The sequence below is a fragment of the Scleropages formosus genome, chromosome 1 (genome assembly GCF_900964775.1).
Source record: "Scleropages formosus chromosome 1, fSclFor1.1, whole genome shotgun sequence".
NCBI lineage: Eukaryota > Metazoa > Chordata > Actinopteri > Osteoglossiformes > Osteoglossidae > Scleropages > Scleropages formosus.
In genome coordinates, this window is record NC_041806.1 from 4,539,798 (window position 1) to 4,563,580 (window position 23,783).

A 23,783-nucleotide genomic window follows, 5' to 3' on the forward strand; every position below is an offset into this window, starting at 1 on the left:
CAAACAAAGGACCGCGCTGCACCACGCACACAGCCTTCCATAAATGCGCTGCAAAACCCTCCGGCTCCGGCCTTTTTTCAAAAGACGACAGAACGAAAGGTGTAATTATCTGAAGGACGAATTAAACTGTCCTCGGTAGTGCAGAAAAATGGCTTTCTGACGCAAGCTGGGTTTCATATTTACCGTTACCAGACAGGAGGTATCCTTACATGACAAAAAGAAACCACTGAAAATAGGACAGAACACGAGCAGCAAAACCTGTACTTTCCAAAGCATTATTGTGCCATTGAGCATGTTTGCAGAGAAAAAACAAGCAGTCGCAGCCATGCAAGAGATATCCAGTCATTTGGCACCTGAGATGACAGGAACATGTCTCCCAAAGACTAAAATTCAGCTCTTAGACTGCAAGGCAATGGCTCTAATAACTACGTTACCTGCTGTCCGATATCAGCTCAATATTGGTGACTTGCTGGTTTCCCCTGTAGCTCAGCACTGGAGAAAAAGAGCATGTTTAGCGCAGGCTATAAAATTCCATGCCTTACAGGCCATATAGTACACTGGTTTTTGGTCCATCTGAACTCTTAAAAACTCAAAAGATGACTCGGATTTCATACGATTTCACTGGGCGACACGGTGGCACAGTGAGTAGCGCTGTTGTCTCAGAGTGCCTAGGTGGTGCGAGAGGACGTGGGTTCGATCCCCACTCAGTCTGTGCGGAGTTTGCATGTTCTCCCCGTGTCTGTGTGGGTTTCCTCTAGGTGCTCTGGTTTCCTCCCATTGTCCAAAGACATGCTGTTCAGGTTCACAGAGAGTGTGTTCCACTGATTTATGGATGAGTGACCCAGTGTAAGTAGTGTATCTAGCAGTGAAAGTGACCTTGGTGAATAAGGTGTGTGGGCTGATAACACTACACAGAGTTCATTGTAAGTTGCTTTGGAAAAAAGCATCTGCTAAATAAATGTGAATACATGATTAAAATCACAATAAGAACAACTATGTAATCATTAACTAATTAACCTTGTTCTTTTTTAAGAGGCCAAAATCATCATTTACCTTTTCACAATTATATTACAATTATTCTCTGATTGGTTCAGTTTAAGATGACTGAAGAAAGACAAACAGAACTCCACCAAATTAATTATACAACCATGCAGTACATTGCGTTTCAGTTGTAGTCAGGGCTGAGGCATTAATCCCCCAGTTCCTGGGGACCAGGAGTTAAGTAGCCCTTCGGAAAAGTATCCATAAGGTGTTGATGGTCACATTCTGCGATAGGAAGTCTCCAGCCTAATCTCATACAAAGCAACCATAAAGTTTGCAATCAAATAAAATACATCATTATCAATAAATAAAAATGTCATACATGTAAATGTAAAGGTTTCTCAGCATTTCATTTGGACACCAGATTGTTTAATTTCTTGTTTTACTTATAATGCATGGTCTGTTGAAAATTACACCAGGGCCAGATGTCAAATTAATAATATAAACATTACCATTCAGTGTCTGGAGCCAGCAAGCCCAAGTCAATTATGTAAACTCTAATCAAGAAATGGTCCATGAGAAATCAGACTTGGTCACCTTGCACAGTCCATGCATCAATAGTCAAGGTTTAAACAGGAAAGGAAGCCCAGCGTTCAATATTTAAGTGACCGTAACCCCATGCTGCAAGGGAAAAATTAATCATTTCACACTCCATGAAGAATTTGACCAATGGGGAAAACATTAAGTGTTTCAAAATATTTTCAAAGCGATTTCAATGTATCATGACTTGGAATACTGGGTCTGGTCCACACCATTTTCGAACCCTTAAAGACCCAAGAATCATGCAAGGAAAGGCTTAGCCTCAAAGTAAACAAACAGTTGTGATGGAGAATTTGGAAAGTGTCTCTTGGTGCGAGAGCAACACCCAAGCTGCAGACCTTCAGGGGACGGGACGCTGAAACCAGAGTGGTGAAGAACTGAAGAGTGGGTCTTGTATGCCAAGACTCACTACTGAATACCTCTCGCCATCTGGCACACCATTAAAACTGTACCCCTTAATCCTCTGCTATCTGCAGCCTCCCTTAGGGGGGCAGCTTGCCCCGGTGAGCTACGGTGAGGACCGAGAGGACCATCCAACAAGTTCTCAAGCTATACATTTGGGCTTCATGCCCACAAAGGACCAGTAAGCAGATGGGGGAGCCTGAGGCCCATTCACAGAAAATGTCCACTAGCCATGCAGACACCCTCAAACCCTTGCAGCAGGCACAGCAGTAGCACTAAGGTTTTGCTGCAGCATGTGAAACAGAGCCGCATTGTCTATTATACACGCAGGGACTGCTGCCATTATGACTGGCCGTTATCTTTAAGGAGAGATGGAAGTCCAGGAGCAACCATTTCAATGATGATCACTGTGGGACAAACTTTTTTACTTCAGTTAACGAGTCTTTGTGGAGATGTTCACCTAAACCTTTTTTCCCCTTTTCTGCCAGTCTCCCAGCTTGCCTGAGCCTGTGCCAAGAACCATAAAGAAGCATTAAAGACCAGTGGGCCACTGACAGGTTCACGCTCAACTGAGGAAAAATACCATGTATTGAAGCAGTTTATCCTTTTTCACAGAATCCTTTTGGTTTCAAGAAACCAGTGGCATCCCACCCAAAAGTACCTACAGTACTTTTACAGTACTTATGGGTACTTAAAAGTACTTCCTTCTTCAGCCTCAAAGAAGTTACATGATTATTAAAGAAACATCAGGCTGCAAAGCTGCCTTTTGAACTACAGTTTTACCATAGTGGGAGGTGGTATAGGGAGTATGACACATTAAGACCCTTGTGAAGAAAAAGTCTATTGCAGCACCTGCTTCCAACGGGTCAAGCAAAGGGTTCTCTTCTTGCTGAACTACAGCCACAGAGCTTCAACACTATCCCAGAAGGCGGCATCAGAAAGGCAAGATACTGATTTAGCCAACAACCACCTCACCACCCATGTTGGATGGGCAGCATAGAACAGCGTTCCACCAGAAACCTGCCAAAACGTCTATGAACTTAGCATAACCACAAGAAAAAGAATGCCAAGCTTACTTGTACCCTAGCAAAGCACAAAGACATGAATACGTTGTCTTGTGCCCCACACATTTTATTTTTCACTTGGCTGCATTGCAGTCTTGAAATAACCGTTGATCAAAACTTACAGGGCACAATTATTTTGATATGCTCCGAGGACTCTGAATATGAACACTATCAATTGCCTTAAAGCTACTCCAAAGGGAGAACATAAAAGACATGTCTGTATGAAGGATTGTCATGTGTTGTTTATTAAAGGGGAATGTTAGCGTTGACCCTTTTAACACATTATTGTACACCAGATATATGCGTGCTCATCCTTGCCTACCCTACCACAGTAATTGAAAGTTCAGCACCAGTGCTGGAATGATTAAGGTTTCTGCAAATCCCCTTGCATGTTTAGCATTTCCTGACTGCTACATTAGATGAACAAAAGAACATTCCTCTGGAATGACAGGTTAGTGTAAAACTGTTGTCCTCAGATACATTCAACCTGTAAGAAGCTTTCACGTAGGGAATCGGGTACTGTCCCATTTTGTTGTCTACTAGATCAACTTGCTATATCTCATTGCCTTCTCAGTATGTCCCAAGGATGGAGTGCAGAGGAGCAATGAAAGAAAGGGAACAAATAGAAGGGTAATGTCCTTTGACCTGCAGCAATGTAGACACAATCAGGTGCCTACTACGTGAAAAACATCCATTTTCATTTAATTAATTAATTCATAGCAGGGTGCGGTGGCGCAGCGGGTTTGGCGGGGATCTGCTCTCTGGTGGGTCAGGGGTTCGAGTCCTGCTTGAGGTGCCTTGACAGACTGGCGTCCCACCCGGGGTGTGTCCCCTCCCCCTCCAGCCTTATGCCCTGTGTTGCCGGGTTAAGCTCCGGTTCACCACAACCCCGCTTGAGACAAGCGGTTTCAGACAATGTGTGTGTGTAATTCATTCATTCATGCTCAGTAATCACACATCCACTGCAGGGTCATGGTGGTGCAGAGCCTATCCTGCAGGAACAGGGTAAAGGGCAGGGTACACTCTAAATGGGACTCCAATCCATAATGGTACAAAAAAAAAAATAAATAAATAAATGCTATGTGTGTTTTGCGCAGCCAAAAAATGTGCACATGCTTCCACCATGCGCTTACCTATCACATCTGCTTTATGTAACATTGCTGTGTACTTAAATCAATTTCACACACAGGGCGTAACTGATCCCAACTGTAACAAAATATTAATGTGGCCTTTGAAAAACCCTTATGGTGCAAACATTCAGACAGTTTATGGATTAACAACTGCTTAACTTGGGCTGCTACAAAACAGAAGGCACCTTGTTTACATGACGCAAAACTAACAACCGTACATAGGGCCAACATTTCTGCTGCTTTATAAGGAAAATGAAGAAAAATTATCAGGTTGCAAAAAAGACTCTTCAAAAGAATGATCCTTCATCCTTCAAAACAGCTCTGAGTAAGTGGTGACTTCACTCTGGCATGCTCACAGACTAGCCCAGTCCTACAGAGGGTGGTCTTCTTGAAAGTCTGGCATGAGCCTACAAGAAATGTTCGGATCACTTGAACCCTGCTGCTTCTATCAGGGGAAGGACAGCGGCAAACTGGATATTCGGTCCCATTATCGGTGTCTGGCATCAACAGAATGGGGACAGGGTGGAAGAACGTTATCTTCAGCAGTGGAAGGACCTTATCTTCAGAGCTCAAAGTTTGCACTGGAATTTGGAAAGGTGGTCAAAGGACACATGGCTCACAAGCTAATGGCATCTGACAGAAGACAAGTCACAAAAGGGTCTTCTAGAACACTCACCCAAAGGAATGGCACACAACAGAGGCACAACTCATATAGTATTCTGAAAATAACTCATTACCAAGTGAAAGACATCTTTTCCACAGCCATATTAGTAACTTGGAGTAAAGGTTTTTTGCACAGAAGCATGAGTGGAGGGGAAAATAAGAATACAGGGCATTTTTAATTACAAGGCATTGGCAGTAGACATAAAAGGGAAAAAAAAAAAAAAAAAAAAAGAAAGTCCTTGACCACCACTCCCTTTACTGCAGCACTGTCTTTTTTCATCATGTGAGCAAACACAGCAATCCCATTCTCCTGATACACTCTTTTCAACAATTTGTTTCCTTTTTTCAGTTTTTCTCTTCCAAAACACTCTCTGAGGTCTACGGGAGGTTCAAGAGAAGCCCACCACTTTCTGACCTCACATTTTATCACACGTCACTGCAGACAGCAAGATGCGGCCAATGTTCTGGCCACCTCTTGCTATTCAAGCACCTTTGAGGAGAGATTCACAGCAGCGGTTAAAGAAACTGGAGCAAAGACATCAGCTTTCTCCAACACCTCTGCTTCTGACAAGTCCTTGCCACTCCTGTTTACTGATTCCACCCAAAATCATCATGGAGGATTTTTTCAGTCTTAAGACTCACTTGTAAGGTAATGGATATATTCACATGAATGGGTCTAAGAAACTTCTCACTCCAGCCTTTAAAGACTTTTTTTGATAAACCCACAAACAAACAGGAAAAAGGTAACACTATTAAGACCTCACATCCTACAGTTAATTTGTTTGCTCAAGATGAGGAATGAACAAAATCTCCTTATTCGTCCATTTAGCAGCGGAGGGGGAGAAGGGCCTGTGTACGTTTTGATAAGCACTACTGCGTTAAAGAGCGCGGGGGTGTTGATGGAATCCAGCCGTTTGGAGGAGATGCTGACAGTCTGGGGTGAGGTATACGGAGGGATATGGAGGTGGACACAAGTCTACTGCTTTTCTTTTGTCCTTGTCATCTGGAAGATCACTGGATTTAACTGCTCGTTGACAGAAGTGGTAGAAGATGGACAAAAGGCCAAAGGTCTGAGTGCACTGGGATGCTCTGGGGTAGGGTGTGGACCAAGGGAACAATTCCAAAATTGATTCTCTCATCGTAACCCAGGTTAGGTTTGGACGATGCTCTCCTGGGGAATGGTAAAGCAGCAGTCATATATTTTATTTTTATTTTTTTAACACCTGCAATGAGTACAAAAGCTTGACCTTTAAACAGCTTCACAAACACAAAAACACGGTACAGGCAAAACGGGTCGTTTCAATGCGGGAGAAAACGATCTGCCAGCGTGACGCCGCATTCATCTGCCCTGCCAGGGACCTTTTAACGACCTTCCCTTCGGACGCTAACGAGAATATAATGATTTAATCGTGCGGCGTTCTCATGCCGTAATGTCCATGACGTACGGCGGCCGACTTTCCGTTCGCAGCAAAATTGCCCAGATGTGATGCATGCGGTAATTACGCCAGCTTCAATTTGGCAAAGTTCCGCTGTAGCTTGCAAATCAGCATTTTTTGCACACATCAGGGACATACACAATATTTTATTCATGTGTGCACTTCGACAAATCCGTTATTCCTGGACCGCGTGCACAAACTCAAGTTTGACGCATTTGTTTTATGGCTCACGTTAACGTGTGTGTGTCCAAGAAGAGGACGGAGGTGAGCAATGGAGCGCAATGAAAGAGGCCTTCATGCTCTTTTGAGAAGTGTACATTAAAAGCACAGATGGATCACAGATGAAACATTTAATAAATAAAAAAAACTTAATTACCAAAGCAACAGCCATCTTGTTAAATATGTATTCAAATCCCTTGAAATAAGCAGGACGCCTATTTAACTTATCGGAGATTAGGCTGAGATTAAAAAGCTGCCATGTTCACCCCTTCCCAGCTGCGGGGAAACCCTAGAGGGAGTGTCGCCATCTGAAGGGACAAAGCGAAGGGCAGCTTCTCCCTTTGGTTTTGCTGAAAAGCAGGATCTCCACAGGAACATCGCGTGAGATAAGAGATGCGAGTCCTTGAGCTGCTCGTTCCCTCTGGGCCATCCTCAGCTGCAAAACCCGTGTAGGCTGTGCTGCCCCCAAAAAACACACACACACACACACACACACACACACACACACACACACACACACAATATGAACAAATTAAAAGAACTAAAACAGAACTCGACAGTTTCTTCAATTAAAATTAATCTTTGCATTAAAGGACAAGTGAACCACAAAGAAAATATCCGGAAAATGTATGATGCTACAAAGGCCCTTCCCCATCATCATCTGATCCTTCTCATGACATCTTCTGATCTTTTATTTGTCTTATAAGAACCTGACTCTATGCACTGGTACAATGGAAGTTACCGATTCCTTGAACTTCCACGTTTTATTGTTATAACATGTTTACAAATAGTTTAAAGGGACCTTGAACATGACAACACCATTACCTTTGTGTGTCCGCCAGCTGGTATTTCACCACACAAACACACAAACATAACGAAAGCCTATCTTTAGTAAAACATAAAAAGCCCTGTTACAAATACGGGCTCCCAAAAGCATGATTTAGACAAAGGAAACATAAGTGATGACAAAAACAGGTGATTTCAAACAAGCCGTTGCCAACAGCAGTTGCTTTAAAATTCCCAGGCAGGGCACAAAAAAAAAATTAAAAGTACGAAAAAGAGGAGCGATATGCCGTCATGTGGGAGGAATTTTTATACCGTTTGAAAGCGTATCCCCTGTCGTTACGTCTGGCTAGGAGACAGATAAAAACTCTGAATGTTTTCGCTGCCTTTGAAGATTGACGGAGGGCCGGCTGAGGGGCAACGGGAGATTTTGTTACCGTTAATGCCCCCCAGGGTGAGGTGTCTTAGAGGCCGAAGCCCCGCTTTAGAAGGGGTGGGGTCCAGACCTGAGAAAGACAGCACACCACCGGGGGGCTATCAAAGCTCAGGGACAGTGTCGAGAGCGGGCCGAGAGCGAATGCAGGACATCACGATGGCCGGGCTTGAGCTCCACACGCTGCGCACACGGATCTGACACAGGACCCCACAGAACCCCTCTTGAAAAACAGGGGACTGAACACACCTACAGCCAGCTGGGCCCGCAAGCACCATACATGCTGCACAACCCAGGTATTGTCATCTGGGCTGAGTCGAGAGCGCACGTCCATAGAAAAGCAGTCAATAACCGCTGAAGGTCCAAGAAAAACATGCCCGAGCCAAAAGGCTCTCTATCCATATAAAGTAATGGCCATTACTCCAAAAACACGGTGGGAGATGCTGGGGAGGAATGCAATGCAAACTGGGGACTGCCAACAAGACGGAATGAAAAACACCGACGTAGCTGCAATCAAAAAGTCATTTTGATGCAGACCATCATAACTAATAGCAATAATTACAAAGCAATTTCTTACTACACCTCCCAGACTTCGAAGATGAATTAAGGCATTGTTGTTTATGTTCATTTTTTCCCCCAACATTTAATCCATTTGGCAAATTGAACAGAAGGTCCATTTACATTTAAGAAGCATAATGTAAATGTAAATAAGGGGGCAGGTCTCCGTCCAGGATTGATACATTCCTCTTTCTCGTTCTGTTACATTGCCATTTGTGCTGTGCGGCTGCATATGCAAATATGGATTTTTAATAACACAAAGACACTAAACAAGTGCTGAAGTTCCCATCCATTACCACAGTCCAGCTATGAGGAGGAGTATTTAAGAAGTGCAGAGAATGATGGCCAAAGGAAGTCCCGCCAATTTCTACAGACAAACCCAAACGAACAAAGTCTCTCCAGCGCCACGACTTCCTATCCAACCAGTAGGTTGAATCAGGCGCCGTGTCAAGAAGGACCCATTCGGCTTTACAACTTTACATTGTGATGTTTGTTTCAGTGGCGAAATTACACGCTTTACTGGTGCAGCCAAATTAAAACGGGTCGATTGAGATGGGGGGTGTGCATGCACACACACTAAACAAAACCTAAATTATTTAAAGTCATTGACTTCAAATGGGGGCACACAGAAGAAATAAAATATTTAGCACAGCCCTCCAGCCCTGCACCTAGCCAATTTTGATCAAAATCTTTATACTTTTTTTCTACTGTAATCGCTTTGAATGCAAATATGATGTGATTTTTCTCCAAGAGACATCTTTTAAATTTGCATCCCTATCAGTTCTCAAAGCTCTCACAGCCATACATTCAAGTAGGACGATTTCCCACCATCCTTTTCGGACTCATTTCAGTTGGCAGCACCGCAAACTCACCCCAGCGCCGAGGTTTTTTTAAATAAAATAAAAATAAAAAAAAAAATTACTTAACAATAGGCTGCACATCACAGACACTTTAGTAAAAAGAGAAATCTGCTTTGGCATCAGGTAGTGCAGCGAGTAAGGAAAGGATTGAGGCAAAAAGGTTGCAGGATCAAATCCCAAGAGAGCAGCAGCCTTAAGAGAACCAATTAACTTGAAGTGTTTAATTACAATATCCAGCTGTATAAATGGGTGGTAGAGTAAACATTTAAGCTGGATAGGTCATACACCATCTGCCAAACAGCTCTGATTAAAAAAGAAAAATAAATGCTGATCAGTGAGGACTTTAACAGACTTCCCATCTTCAGCATCATCCGCACAACTCCTGGTGACTGTGGGAAACACATCCCGCTGTTGGCCTTTTAAAAATCCACGCCTGTAGAAACAGTCACACGACCAACTGCTCTGCATTTTTCCATCTCTATGACCCATAGAAAATCCCATGGATTCCAAATGAATATAGTAAAAAAAAAAAAAAAAAAAAAGAAGGGGGGGTGAATGTGATTTATGGAACTGTAAGGTTGCGTGCGCTAAACCAGGCACAATGCAGACCACAGTGCATCCCTTTGGGCTTCCCGCGGTCGCCTCTGTGCACGACACGGCAGCTCAGTCCTCGGCACTTCCTGTTTTTACAAACCAACCGTTCCCGTTTATACGTTACCATTTCGGTCACACAGCGTCAGCAGAGAAGCACAAACGCAAGCGCTGAGAGAGCACCGCATCCTGATGAATCCGGCGCAAGCGTCTGCACGTGAAGTCACCATCTGCCTTATTACTTGATTCTAGAGGACCGTTACCGAAAAATGTAAAATAGATGGTTTGGATGCTCACGCTACACCAGCCTCCAAGGGTGTTTCCAGGAATTTGGGCAAGTGCAGGGCTGATGTCTAAGGATGATTTTTTTGGAATGCAAAAACCGATCTAAGTCCACAGTTCTTGCATTATTTTCTATAACACACACAGAGATAAGACACACAGGTTTAAAATAAATAAATAGGTTTTAAAAATAACCCCCTCTCATATGAGACAGCTGTCTAAATCACACCCAATGCTGCACCGCCACCCCCTCACTGCCCAGCAGGCCAACCGTCCACAGGGTAAATAATACATGCCCCCATACAAGGCCGGGGGTAAAAGACTGGACGAGGGGAGCCTCGGACCAGACACAAAGGACCATTTCTCCCTCAACCCCCCCCCCGATGCACAGGCATTACACTTATTTGTCTCTCTCCTTCCATTGTCAGCTGTGTTAGTACCGTTTAACCAACGTAAAGTAAGGCGGCTGACTTCCAAGCACCCGCCACCCAATGGCTACCAGAGGAGGGGGGTCCATCCCCTGTCGGACTAGGACAAGCGAGCGATGACCAGGACCTCCACTGGCTTCAGGCCTCTGAAACCCAGCTTGAAGTGCTCTCCTAACCAAATTACCCAATTAAAGCGAATTAGGGCCAAGTGCAGATTGACGGCTGACGCCAAACACTGAGTGCTGGAACACCCGGTAAGGTATCCCCCAACATGACCCCACAGGCCAGGTCCAGGGCACACACATGCACACAACACACACGCAGTGCAGAAAAAAGCAGCACACTCCAAGCACAGACTGTCCACCCATCCATTCATCTACCATCAATAGCCTCTAGTCCAGTGCAGATCCACGGTGATCCAGAGCCTGTCCTGAAAGCCAAGTGCTTGAGGCACGGTACACATTGGATGATGCCACTCCATCACAGGACAATAACTCACACGTACACACGGTGAGGGCATTTTAGAGTGACCAGCTCACCGGGTCACCTGGAACTTGCTTCTGAATGTGGCGGAACAATGGCACAGCAAGTAGCGCTGCTGTCTCACAGCGCCCGGGTGGTGCGAGGGGACATGGGTTTGATCCTCGCTTAGTCTGTGTGGTTTTCATGTTGTCCCCGTGTCTGCGTGGGTTTCTTCTGGGTGCTCCAGTTTCCTCCCACAGTCCGAAGACATGCTGTTCAGGTTCACCCATAGTGTGTGAGTGGCAGAGAGTGTGTTCCACTTATGTATGGATGAGCGACCCATAAGTAGTGTATCTAGCAGTGAAAGTGACCTTGGTAAATAAGGTGTGTGAGCTGATAACAGTACATAGAGTTCATCGGAGGTCGCTTTGGAGAAAATCATCTTCTAAATATGTAAATGGGAGAGGAAACCAGAGCACCTGGAAGAAATCCACCTACGCAAGGGGAGCATATGCAAACTCCAAACTCCACAAAGACTGAGTTGGATTCAAACTCATATCTGAATTCACAGGCCAGGGGCTGTGAGGCAGCAGCGCTACCTACTGTGGCACCGTGTCACTCGTTTCCTACAAGCCAGCCAACTTGAACCTGAAGACTACGGTGTATTTGGAACACTGTTCGTGCCAATGACTCCACACAACTCAAACAGCAAAAAATCAAAGACGCTCAGTTCTGGACAGGCGAAGAGAGACATACATGTCACACCACTTTGGGCAGTGACACACACCAGGCAACAGACCGAGCAAGGATCTGGGAACAGCGTCATGGCAGTGCGATCGGGTACCGCATTGCGTGACTTCTCCAGCCTGCTGGTCTGTGACGGGAACCACAAATGGAAGTCCACAGGAGCCATTCCCCAGGGGCAGAAGAACCTTGGCTTTAGGGGGTGATGAAGATCTGTTGTGCGACTTCCCAATTTCACAGCATTTTCATCCTTTCCATTTACATTTTGGCGCTGAATAAACAGGCGATGCAACAGCAGAAGCCAGTTGTGCGTTTACTTATACCCCTCTCTCTCTCACCTCAAGCCTGGGGGCCAGTGATCCATCTTTTGTTTTCCTCTTTGAAACCCCCGGTTGTTTAATCAAACTATGATCAACCCAAACCGACTCTGTAGCAGCACGCCTTTAAAAGCTGAAGAAAGACAAAAAAAAGAGTGGGGGGAGAGGGAAAAGTTGCACCACATCTAAAGGAATCTCCGCCTCTCAACCCCTGTATTGTGAAATCGAACCGTAGACCAAAGAGTAAAGCCATGAGATCGGTTACACAGAGATAAGGGCGTTGCCCACCCTGTTCTCTTTCTCTCTCGCTCTCTCTCTTTCTGCAGACAAATCCAACAGAAAAACCGGTGTGTGTCAGGACGGCGCTGTGTGAACGATCACAGCCGCCGTGGATCGTGGGCCGTCTGACATCCCACAGACAGGCTGCGTGTGCGTGTCTGACTGCACATGTACATATAATTAAATGGGAAAATGACATTCTTCAGCAAAGTCTGCAAAGCACACCCTGCTACAGACACACACACGCGAACGTATGGATACTACAACTAAGGCAGGGTCGCACTTTTAATAAACCCCCTCCTTCTCTTAAACTGCTTCCATTCCTTATAATCGCACAGACATTCACACTTCTACAAGGACAGTAAAGAGCGTAAACTATAATCTGTCACACGGACGGGTGCGTCACACCCCATCTGGGACGAAGGAAAACACAAAAAGTCGCACGCGTGACGGGACACCAGCTTGAGACCAACAAGGAAATTGGACAAGGTTCGGGACTAGGAGCCAGATCACGGATTCCAGTCCAAAAGCGACACAAGTACCAAAACATGGCTAAGGTTGCTTAACTTTAACTGCCCAGTAAACACGAAGCTGTGTAAAGGGCACAACTGTAAAACAGCACAGTGGCTCTGGATAAGAGCGCAAACGCGCTGTAATGGGTCCGGCCCGCATGTTGACAGATGGGGCTGTGTTGGGGTTCGTCTCACGGAGTTCAAAGATAACCATAGCTTCCCAAGGCATGGCTGCATTGCCCTGTTCCTTCCCCGCCCCCATCTCTCCGCATGTCCTGGTAAAAATGGGCAAATGAACATGCGTGACTAAGTCCTCTTAAATGGCCGTGGTCCATTAAGACTTCAAAGACACGCTTCACCAGACATCACAGAGCACCAGGACATCATCTTCTCCCCTCCTGGTACAGTAATGGGGCCCCATGCTTCCGGGTTGAGCTGTCTAACCCACCCATAGACGTCAATCACTCAAAGTCCTCCCTCCTCCATCAAACTACCCACCAAACATCCGTCCTTCCCAAACACAGCCCCAGCCAACCTTTACCTTCACCAGAGCCCCAGGCCGCTGGAGACGCACAACTCATCGGGGGACTTTTGATGTGGGGGGATGGGAGGTGTGGGTGCTAGGTGGATGAAAGGCAGAGTGACAGGTCGGCCAGTCCGCCCTGGGGACACCATATTGCTGTAAACAAGAGCGACGTGACCTTGGCGGGTGGTGACTGTCACTGCCAAGCCTTACATCTCGCAGCAGCCCCCCACATTCAGACAATGATCTGTTTCTAACATATCTGAGGTACTGACTCACCTGTCAGTGGTCTGAGCAGAGGAGGGGCACTCTTCAATTACTGCTCCCAGTCACTCCCTTGTTGTTTTGCTCATTCATTCATTAAATGTTCTTTCTTTCCTTAAATTTTTTTTATGCTTACAAGCAACTTTCAACAGGAGGTTTGCACACTAAGCTGCTAACAATGATTTACCCATTTATAGAGCAGAGTTATTGCTGTATCAATAGTGAGGAAATTATTTGATCCAGTGTACTGCAGCAGGAGCAGGGATTCAAACCCAGGTCCTTTCACTGAAAGGCAGCAGCTTTAGCCATGACACCACCTGCTGCCCCATACAGAAACACACAAGCCGAGATCACGCATTCAGCAGGCTCAGTTCCTATAGCCCCCTCCTTCCACAGCCTCTGTGACAGCCGGTCTGCCTGCCAGGAACCTCCCACCATACACACACTTCAGCTGCAGGCATCCCGCCTGGGTCCTTTGGGGCCGGTGACTTGCGGTATAATCAGAGAGCTCTCCAAATTACAGAGCACTGCCATGGCTAAAAGGGGTTCAACGAAAGGCTGCGAGAGAGGTCGCCCATTAAACTAATATTGTTAAGTCACGGAGCACATTCCAGCGTGCAGTGTCAACAGTCCGCCACCAAATGAGGGCCCATTACTCAGGCAATCTCGAGCGCCTGAGCAGCCACTCTTATTTTAAGGCCTTTATGAGAAAAGGCTTTGAGGAGAAAACACGAGCAGTATGACGGACAACTCGAAATGCCAGTGTGGGTCACAGCATGCCCAGAATGATGGGTGTGTCCCGACACCAGGACTGCTTCTACACCTTCCAACCTCTGAGAGCTCAGACAAACAACAGAAACAAACTGTGTGCGCATGCGATTTTGTCAGTGCATGCGGTATATGTTGGCCAAAGCATACACAATTAATTGTCTGCCAGAGTGTGCCTGCTTTTGGTAGAGTGTGTTATTGCCTGTCTAGTAATGTATGCGTGCCTCTCATAAAGCGTATGTAAATTTGCTTGTGAGTGTGCATTTGCTAATGTGTGTTAGCCGGGTTGTTGTTGCTAGTGTGTCTGTGTACTTGCTAATGTGATTTTGTTGTTTGTGTATTTGCTGATGCAAGCCAGCACCGTACCCTGACAATCCATCAGGCGGCTCAAACGCTCACTGTACCTGAGCCAGCGGCTTCATTCATCTCCAACAGGGAACACCACTGGAATAATAATCATCATCATTGCGATAATTGCGCACCTCCAGGGGCCGATTAGCAGCCTTGAACGCTTTTTAGTGGCCTGAGGGCAACACTGTGCTGAACATATCCCTGCGTCCGTCGCTCTCCCCTGGCTTACAAGAAGCAAAGAAAGCAGCGGGAATGAACCGACACAGACACACACGTCCACCTGCAATACCACCAAGCCAGTTTCTGACAAGTTCCGCTGACAAGAGTAACAACGGAGACTAATGTGGGAATGAATCCTTGCTCCCGCTGTAGATCCCTCCATCAAGGATCTAAGTGTGAACTAACAGAGTAAAAATGCAGCTGGTAGATGCAGTCACTGACCTGGTTGATGGAATTGGCCGCGAAGGACGACAGGCCTGTTCCAAGCGACGTCAACAGGAAACAGCTCGGGTCGAAGGGCACTGGAGCCATCGCGTAACCTGCTGCTGCTGTCGTCACAACGAGGGCTGGAACCACAGAGGAGAAAAGTTTTTTAAAAAATAAAACATTTTTCAGCACATCTAAAGAAAAGAAGCCTTTCTGTGGGTTTCCTCCGGGAGCTCGGGTTTCCTCCCATAGTCCATGTGTTCTGACTGGACTGCTACCTTTAAATTGTCTTTAGTGTATGACTGTTTAAGTGAACAAATATGTGTGCGCTGTGATGAAATCCCATTCAGGGTATGCCCGGCCCTGCACCCTATCCTTCTGGAATAGGCTCTGGACCACCACAACCCTGCATAGGTAACCAGTTACACACACACATTGACTGAAACTGCTTATCCCGAGCGGGGTCGCAGCAAGCTGAAGCATAACCCGGCAACACAGGACGCAAGGCTGGAGGGGGAAGGGACGCCAGTCCGTTACAAGGCACCCCAAGCGGGACTCGAACCCCAGACCCACCAGAGAGCAGGCACAGGTCGAACCCGCTGCGCCGGCAACCAGTTATTGAAGGTTTTCCTGTCGAAACACGTCGGTCCGGAAAAATAAAATGTTTCACTAAGCTTCAAGTGTGTTCTTCCATCATTGCTCCAAAAAACATATTTATAGAAGAAAAAGATCCATAAGAATCTCCTAAACCTGGTGCTGGTCCACAGACTCAACTGACCAAAAAGCCCTACATAAATGCATCCTGTTTACACCTCGGTTCACACCAAAGCTGACAGACTGGGTTTTAAAATAGCACAAACACACTTCATCTGGCAGGGCATCAAATGTGCGGCAGCTTTCCACCAGGAATGGGCTTCAGGGCGCCCCTCCCCCGGCATTGCTGCCAGCTATCGATCAGAGCTTCCGTAGGGAAGTGATGGGTGCTGGGGAGTGTATGGCACAAGTCACTAAGGAGTCAGCACTGTAGCGTAAACCCAATCCCTGCTGTCCACACAAAGTCCTACACCACAGCTACAGGCTACTCCTTAGCAACGGCATCAAAACAGTGACGCCTGACACCGACGCTAATTCAAAACGTCCGATACAAGCACTGTGTCCAGAGGTGGCAGGGGAATTATACCGAATGACACTATGGACATAAATAGACAGAATGATGGCGAAGTGAGAGAGAACATAATCCCAGAGACATTCAGCATCAACTGTAAATCAGCAGGACAGTAACAGTGTGAAATGCAACTTTAAACTGCCTCTGACTTATTAATTAGCTCCTCCTGTGAAACTTTATACAGGTAAATAAGAGCAGGGAATCTTGCTCAATTCCTACCCCTAAACTCTGAAAAACTCTACTCTCCACTGAACCTTTAGATCCCCAGAATTTATTTTGTCTACCTCAAATTAATTTTTCCTTTCAGCTAATTTACAATCTATAAATAGTGCAGATGTAGGAAATATCATAATTACTTTTTAACCTGTGCTTACTTTTGTGACATTACATTTCACTAGTTTAATGAATATAAATCCATAAGGTACATATTTCTTACATACCTGTTAGTTTAATTTTAGAGAGGCGGGCATAGACCCCTGGTAGGTCTCCAGGTTCCACCTTCAGCTCCTTCCATTGCTTCTCCAGACGGGCCTCCTGCACTGACTCTGCCTCCAACTCCGCCTCCCTTCCTCTCTCCTCCCCTCCGCCCAGGGTCTGACCCTGCTTTGCAGGCTGGGCTGGCCGCCTGATGGCCGGGAACTCCTGCACGTGCCTCACGACCGCATCATCCCGCTCCTCCAATGGCACCGACACAGGCTCCAGCTTGGACTTGGGCTTGGCCTGCTGCAGGAGCTCAGTGCGACCCTTCGTCACGTACTGGGGAGGAATAGCAGAAGAGAGGCACATAGAGCAAATGTTCAGTATACGGCTCACCCCACATTTGTCAACAAGTAGACATGATCCTGGCCAGCACACCTTCCTATCATATCAATAAGGGCGTTGTCCTGTAGGTTCCCAAATGTAGAAAAATGCACTTCAGGTTGCGTTTCACTCATTATCCCAAATAAAGTACTACAAAAATACTAAAAAACACTGATTAAAGAAATGCTCTGACAGGAATAAGTTCATGGGAGTAAGATATGTTTGCAGGCCACATTTTTTTGAAATACAGTACAGAGCAAGAAATTCAATCTCTCACTTGAAAGCTTCTTTCTGATCCACTTGAAGGTTACCTGACGCTTCAGGAAGCTGAAGTGCTGAAAGGTGAAATGGTTTGCAGGATACCTCTTGCAGAGTTGGGCAAGGCTGTCACACCAGGGCTGGCCTCTGGATGCATTTTCGGTCAATTTGCGGAAAAGGGCAGCACACGCCAGACCTGAAAAAAGACACCACCATCTAGGGCAACATGTAGCACATCAGAATTTTACTGGAACCCTTACATAACTTCAGCTGCAATGAGCTGCCTTGCTTAAGTAGAGTACAAGAAGGTATATTTTACACAAAAAAAAAAAAAAAAACTCTCTCATATGTATTTAAATCCATCTGTTGACATCACTTTAAAGTTAAAGGTCATCATTTAGTACTTTGATACTGCTTGCATCCATAGGGCTAAAAGGATCGCGCCCGTTGATATTGTGAAAAGGTCCATCCATATGGCTACCAACTGTCCTCCTGATGATCTTCCTGCAACTTTCTGTCTTTTCCAGAGAATCCAATAGACTTACGATGTGTGAAAAGTACAATAACCTCAGTCCCATCACTTGCGCTTCCAAAGACAGCTCTGACTTTGTGGTCCAACATGCATGTACATTTTCCTCCCCATTCATGGTGTTCTTAATAGTCTCCTCCTGAATCGCAGCTCAACGAAGTCCACATTTTCCCAGTCCTGCTTCTTCAACGTTCAACTTTCGAACATTTCCTTGAAATATTACGTACGTAATTCGGACTCATTCACTGTATTAAAATACAATACGGAATTTGTGGTTACCATCTGGATGGTTAAGATGCAAGTTCACCCCACTCCTCCAAGGGAATAACTCCATATCTCCTTCACCCTGCAGAACCACATGACACCATGTAGGTATTGCTGACGGGCTGCAGTGTTTAGTCACCTCTTCTATAGTCCTCAATAGGTGTTAAATGACAAAGGTATAATCCAGGGCTTTTTGTGACCACTGACCGCTCAATCAAGCTCAAAGACCCCCCCCAATTTGTGTACAGCTGAGTACTATTATTTTTGTTATTCTTTTCACACCCAAAAATCTGCCACCATGCACACATTAGAGAGTGGAATTTAATTTTACGGAAGTCATTGGATTTAATGTACCCAAACTGAAGCTTTTTGAGGAGGAGATCATGTAATTGTGGGCTGGTGAGCTAAGCAACCTCCTACCTAGTTCGCAGCTTTTCAGTTTCTCCAAGTTTTAGCCAAAAATTCTGAAGGCAACATCTTCTTGCTGCTCAGCAGAAGAAAAGTAACTAATAACAAACCCCCCTATGTTTCTTCCGGTAGAAGAACAAAAATGACGTCATGGCAAGGTTAGCAAATACAACTTGCCGCATGACTTTACTCTGCTAAAATCGTCACGCCGCTAAGTCAGATGTCCATAATAGTCTATTATTAACGTTTATTGAAAACTGAGGTATTTCAGATTCAGTCGAGTTGTGTCAAGGTTATGCACAGCCGAAATTAATACTCAGGAAATAGCCGCAGCAGCCGGGTTCTCTTCAGCCTGGACGCCTGACAGCAACAATACCTCACGGTCTCGATATGCAAAGTCCAGTTAAATGCAGTTTTCATAAAGGCGAAATTACCTCTGAGCTTACTACATGGTGCTTTATACATATTCTTGAAACACAAAAGCCGGCTAGAGCTGTGTCCTTCTCAAACGCTGCACGTCGCCATGTTCCCCTCGCGGCGTAACGATCACTTCCGGGACCATTTGAGGCGGATTTTGGTTAGCACTTCCGGGTCACGTTTCCAACGCTTTTACATTGAGAAAAAATATGTTGAGCTCATGCTGATTGTAGACTACTCACCATGAGCTCAAATATTTCTTTCTTTATTTATTTATTTATTTATTTATTTAATCAATCAGGCACACAGTAATTACGAGCAGTTTTTTTTTTTGCTTCATAGACAAGAACATGTATTTTAAAACAAGCTTAAACGATTATGATATTAATGTCCAGTTTTAGCTCACAATAATGAGGTCAAACTGAGACTATTGCAGTGTGAACGGCTCAGAACTTTACATTAATTCTAGTGAAGTAAATATGTTAAGACTTGAGAAAAATTAGGGCAAAATACACGTGGGATTACAAAGTGAAAAATTCCCGTTGGACGAAGTTAATCAAGGCAAAGTAGTCAAATCAAAGATGGCACCGGCGGTGCTCAAGCAGGTCATATTCTGTTACACAACTGAGGGACAAGTTTGAAAAATTGCAGCAAACTTTCCACTTATGAAAACAGATACTAAAATCTGAGTTGTACTTCTATAAAACTCTTTGGCCTTCAGAGGTGGTCAGAATAATAGTTTATCCAGTAATTCTTATAACCAAATGCACTGCAGCTGATTTGTAATTTTACAGTCTTAGCATAGCAATAATACAAATTTCTGAATATTTTGAAATGCATCTGTAAACCCCACGATGCTCAGTCCTGTTATGACAATGCTTCCAAAAATAAGTTTAATCAATAAACTTCCTACAAAGCTTAGTAACCATCCATCGTCAACAACTGCTTGGTGCGGCGGGCTTAGCCGGGTCCCGCTCTTTGGCAGGTCTGCGGTTCAAGTCCTGCTTGGGCTGACTTGTGATGGACTGGTGTCCCATCCTGGGTGTGTCCCCTCCCCCTCCAGCTTTACGCCCTGTGTTGCAGGGTTAGGCCCCGGTTTGCCACAACCCCGCTTGGGATAAGTGGTTTCAGAAAGTGTGTGTGTGTACTTTCTTCCTTTAATGACATACAAACCCTTACTGTAATACTGTAACTTTCTGGAAAAGAAATGCTTGGAAATCTAAAATATGCTCTTTCCCATTGACACTGATGCATAAGACATTAAATAACTGTCTAAAACAAATATTTTTGTGAAACATCTAAGTGCCTAAGACTTTTACACAGTACTGTACAATTATTGGCTGTTGTTAGTGTTTATAGCATTCTTAAGTCACCTTGAATGCAAAGGTGTCATCTAAATAGCACATAGTATTAATTGTAAGTCTCTTTGCAGAAAAGTGTCTGCTAAATTAACAAATGTAAATATACAATAAACACACATAAATATGTATCTTTACAGACACTGAAACGTTGACCCATGATAATGCAATCATTACTAAAAACAAAATGTAGTTTTTTGTGAACAAGTGCCTCTCGTACTTTCTTAATTAGATTTTTAACCGTTTCTACGTAATTTTAGACAACATACTAGAGTTTTGTAATACCCCTGGAAACAGAAGAGGACCCGTAGTTTTTGTGATAACCAAGACAAAACTTTGTGAGAAAATTATTAAAATAAACAGCTTACTCTGCCTTTAAGTAGACTGCAACGTGATAAAATAGTGTTTGGTTGTTTTACCCTTTTATTCTCTCAGCTGAGTCATGGTCAATTACCCAGTTCTTAATCTCCCAATGTTCATATCAAGAGACACATTGAATGACACATCATGTCACCACTTCAATGTTTGCATCTGTTGCAGAGATCAAAGTACACTTACACGCTGATCGATCAGGCCCTATTCTGCTTAGAGACGGCGATCCCATCCAGTGCCGATGACATTTACATTTACATTTGCATGTATTTATTTAGTAGATGCTTTTCCGCAAAGCGACGTACATCTCATAGAAAATACAATGTGTTCAGAACATTAGCAGGTGGAGAGACATAGTTGCAGACATGTGATTCTTAAGCACAGTTAGTTTTTTCTTTCCATCGTATGAACCAACGTACATCACACATGAGTAGCTGCATGACCACAATTCCAAATCATTATTTTTGAGATATATATAAAAATTTACATTAAATTACAGGAATGGCTTTGTAAAGATTTATCCGGGCATGATCTTAAAGTTACCTGGCTCTGAGTGACGTAGCTGCGCAGCCACGGACCTGCCTCTGGAACAGGAACCAGCAGATGATTCCTGTCACCTACTTGTAAATCTGGAAGGCCGATGCGGTTCGTGTAGTTTCAAATTCCCTTCTAATTCAGTGTTTGCACTTTTACCAGCCTGCCCTTGCCTGTCCTCTGTGTCCCCTTGCTATTTGGTCTATTTTTCACGGCTCTGATGAGCCCATTGAAACTGGCTTTCCGTTGTGGCCCACCTGATTCATTTCCCCATCCTACTCTGACTTCAGATTAGTGGCAGGAAAATTCAGAACACGTCCCAAGATAAGGAGACATTGGGGTTTGGGTTGTGGACAGAGGTGGGGGTTGTCAGCATAGAATATTTGTGAAGGAGGAGGTAGTTCATAGACAAAGATTTGAACAGGTTTTCCTATTATTCTAAGGATGGCAGCAGTGATTTTTATGGCCCCACCTTTCAGTGGAACTGTTCAGTCCTCACGTCATTGTAGGCATATCTTGACAACGATGTACCAATCATAGAAAAGCTACATCCACTACATCACTACATCCCTACCTTGCAAAATGCCGGCATGACGTGACAACTGAATAAACATTAAAAAGTAAATACATTTTGTGCCAAAATACTGACAGTTGTGACATAAATTAACTATTAAATCATGTTTATTGTGGCCTGCCCTTGGCTGTTTTGTATTTGGATTCTCTGTTAAGGCCCCTGAGGCAGCTTGCTGAGAAGGTCACCATACAAAAATAAATTGGAATTGAAACTGGAATTGAAATATTCCATGTGTTCCATTATTTATGAACGATACAAGAAATTACTGGCAGAAGTCAACATATTTTACAGTTCTTGTAATACGGATAATTCCCAAATTACATACATAGTGTCTCGGTTTTGTCTGCGGCAAAACAGCGGCCCAGGGGATTAGAAATATGATGTTACAGCGGGAAGACTACTTCACACAGGGTGAAGCTCAGTCCAAATCCACAGAGCCATGTCATGCCATGTTCTAGCTGTCAAAAGTCTGTCTCGTGCTTTTACAGAGGTGCTCATTTGCTCAATTCTCAAAAAGAGTACTCCTGCCAATTTTGCCATGTTAACGAATAGGAAACAACATTTTGTAATAGTTGAGTTCTACTCATATAAATCCTTTGGCACAGTTTATGTTGTGAACCTCTGTGCATAGCACATTATGAAGAATATGGGGAACCTTTCTGGGGTTTTCACAGGGTATGCAATTGCACTCCTTCTATAATTCGTGATTTGATTCTGTATCATACTAAAAGTCAAAAGTTTAAATGCACTTGTTAGAAACTAGTTTTCCTTCACAAAGGCACTCGGTTAAAAATCTTCCGGAGGAAATCAGTCAATATGTCTTCCTAGCACTTCTGCAGCAGTACCTGGAGATGTAGGACACTGGTGAGTTGATTTCTGTTAACACTTCTGTCCAATTCATCCCATGCACAGATTTCCCAAGTTGTCCAGATGTACTCAAACTTTTGACTGAAATTGCATGTCAGATGGGCGTTCCATCACGTTCCATGGACTATAGCATTTCATGGGACATGGGTATCATTGTCCAGGAAGGGAAAAGGAGGACATAAATCAGTCAGCATATCCTACCCTGCAAGATTCTCCTTTCAGGCATCTCGAGTCACTTTCAACATGAGGAAGTAGATGGAACGGTCAATGCCAGCCCTCCGATTTCATGACCACTTACTGTGTTGCCTAATCTCATCCCCTGGAGGAGGGATGAATGTCAGTAGTGCACTGTGCTCTCCCAGCCAGGAATCTGTGAGAACCTGTTACTACAGACATTGACAAGCCGTTGTGCAACAATAACAGCCCTTGGCCTAAACCAGTCTGCAAGTTGTGATTTGACTAAGGTCTTTCATGCTGCTGTTATTCCAGCCCTCAACCCCTCCAACTCCCATCCTCCATACTGGGTGTTGAAAGCCAACACAAACGGCCTCCACTTTGTTCCTTCCTATTGTGTAGCCCGCACTGTCGGCTTGCTTCTTTGAGTTTGTATGACCACAATTATCCATTACGTCATGTAATATTTTTAATCCACGGCACCGTTGTAGCCACACATCAGGCATTTAAGGACTCCAGATCTTGATGCCAATGGAGGGCAGGCTGGATGTCTCAGGTGAGCGATGGCTACGGTGGTATGCGACGCCTGTCTCGTTAGCACGCTCACTCACACGTTCCTCCAGTAACTGGATTTCCTGGATTGACAGCTGGTGCCGGAGGAAAATATTTATTTGGACAGTTTTGGAACGGCCATGGAACATTTCGTCAGCGTCCAGGACCTGTGAGGTTTGTGCTCAAATGGGGCCATAGAGCATCAGGATAGCATGGTTACACAGTTGGATTTGCCATAATGGATAAAAGAACAATACATGAAGGTCTGAGGTCAGGGGGCTCGTGCACAGAGAGTCAAAAATCCACACAGTCTGAGTGTTAGCTTTCATTTGCCTCCTCTGCTGCTGGCCTTAAGTTTTTGTTGTAGTGCGATAGATTACCGCTAACTCACTTAGCAGAGCTGAAACTCCTAAGAGTTGTTGTTGTACTGCGCA

General features: G+C 44.7%; 1 protein-coding gene across 1 annotated transcript in view; it reads right to left on the reverse strand.

The window, feature by feature from the left end:
* cox10 (cytochrome c oxidase assembly factor heme A:farnesyltransferase COX10) overlaps positions 1-19,042 on the reverse strand; it is a 39,098-nt gene extending 20,056 nt beyond the window's left edge. The window contains exons 1-4 of the mRNA XM_018745481.2: positions 18,936-19,042; positions 17,354-17,496; positions 16,682-16,997; positions 15,092-15,216 (exon numbers count right to left, since the gene is read on the reverse strand). Coding sequence (XP_018600997.2) covers positions 15,092-15,216; positions 16,682-16,997; positions 17,354-17,496; positions 18,936-18,966 — 615 coding nt within the window. The 5' untranslated portion in view covers positions 18,967-19,042. The remainder of the gene's footprint in view (positions 1-15,091; positions 15,217-16,681; positions 16,998-17,353; positions 17,497-18,935) is intronic.
* Positions 19,043-23,783: the final 4,741 nt, after the last annotated feature.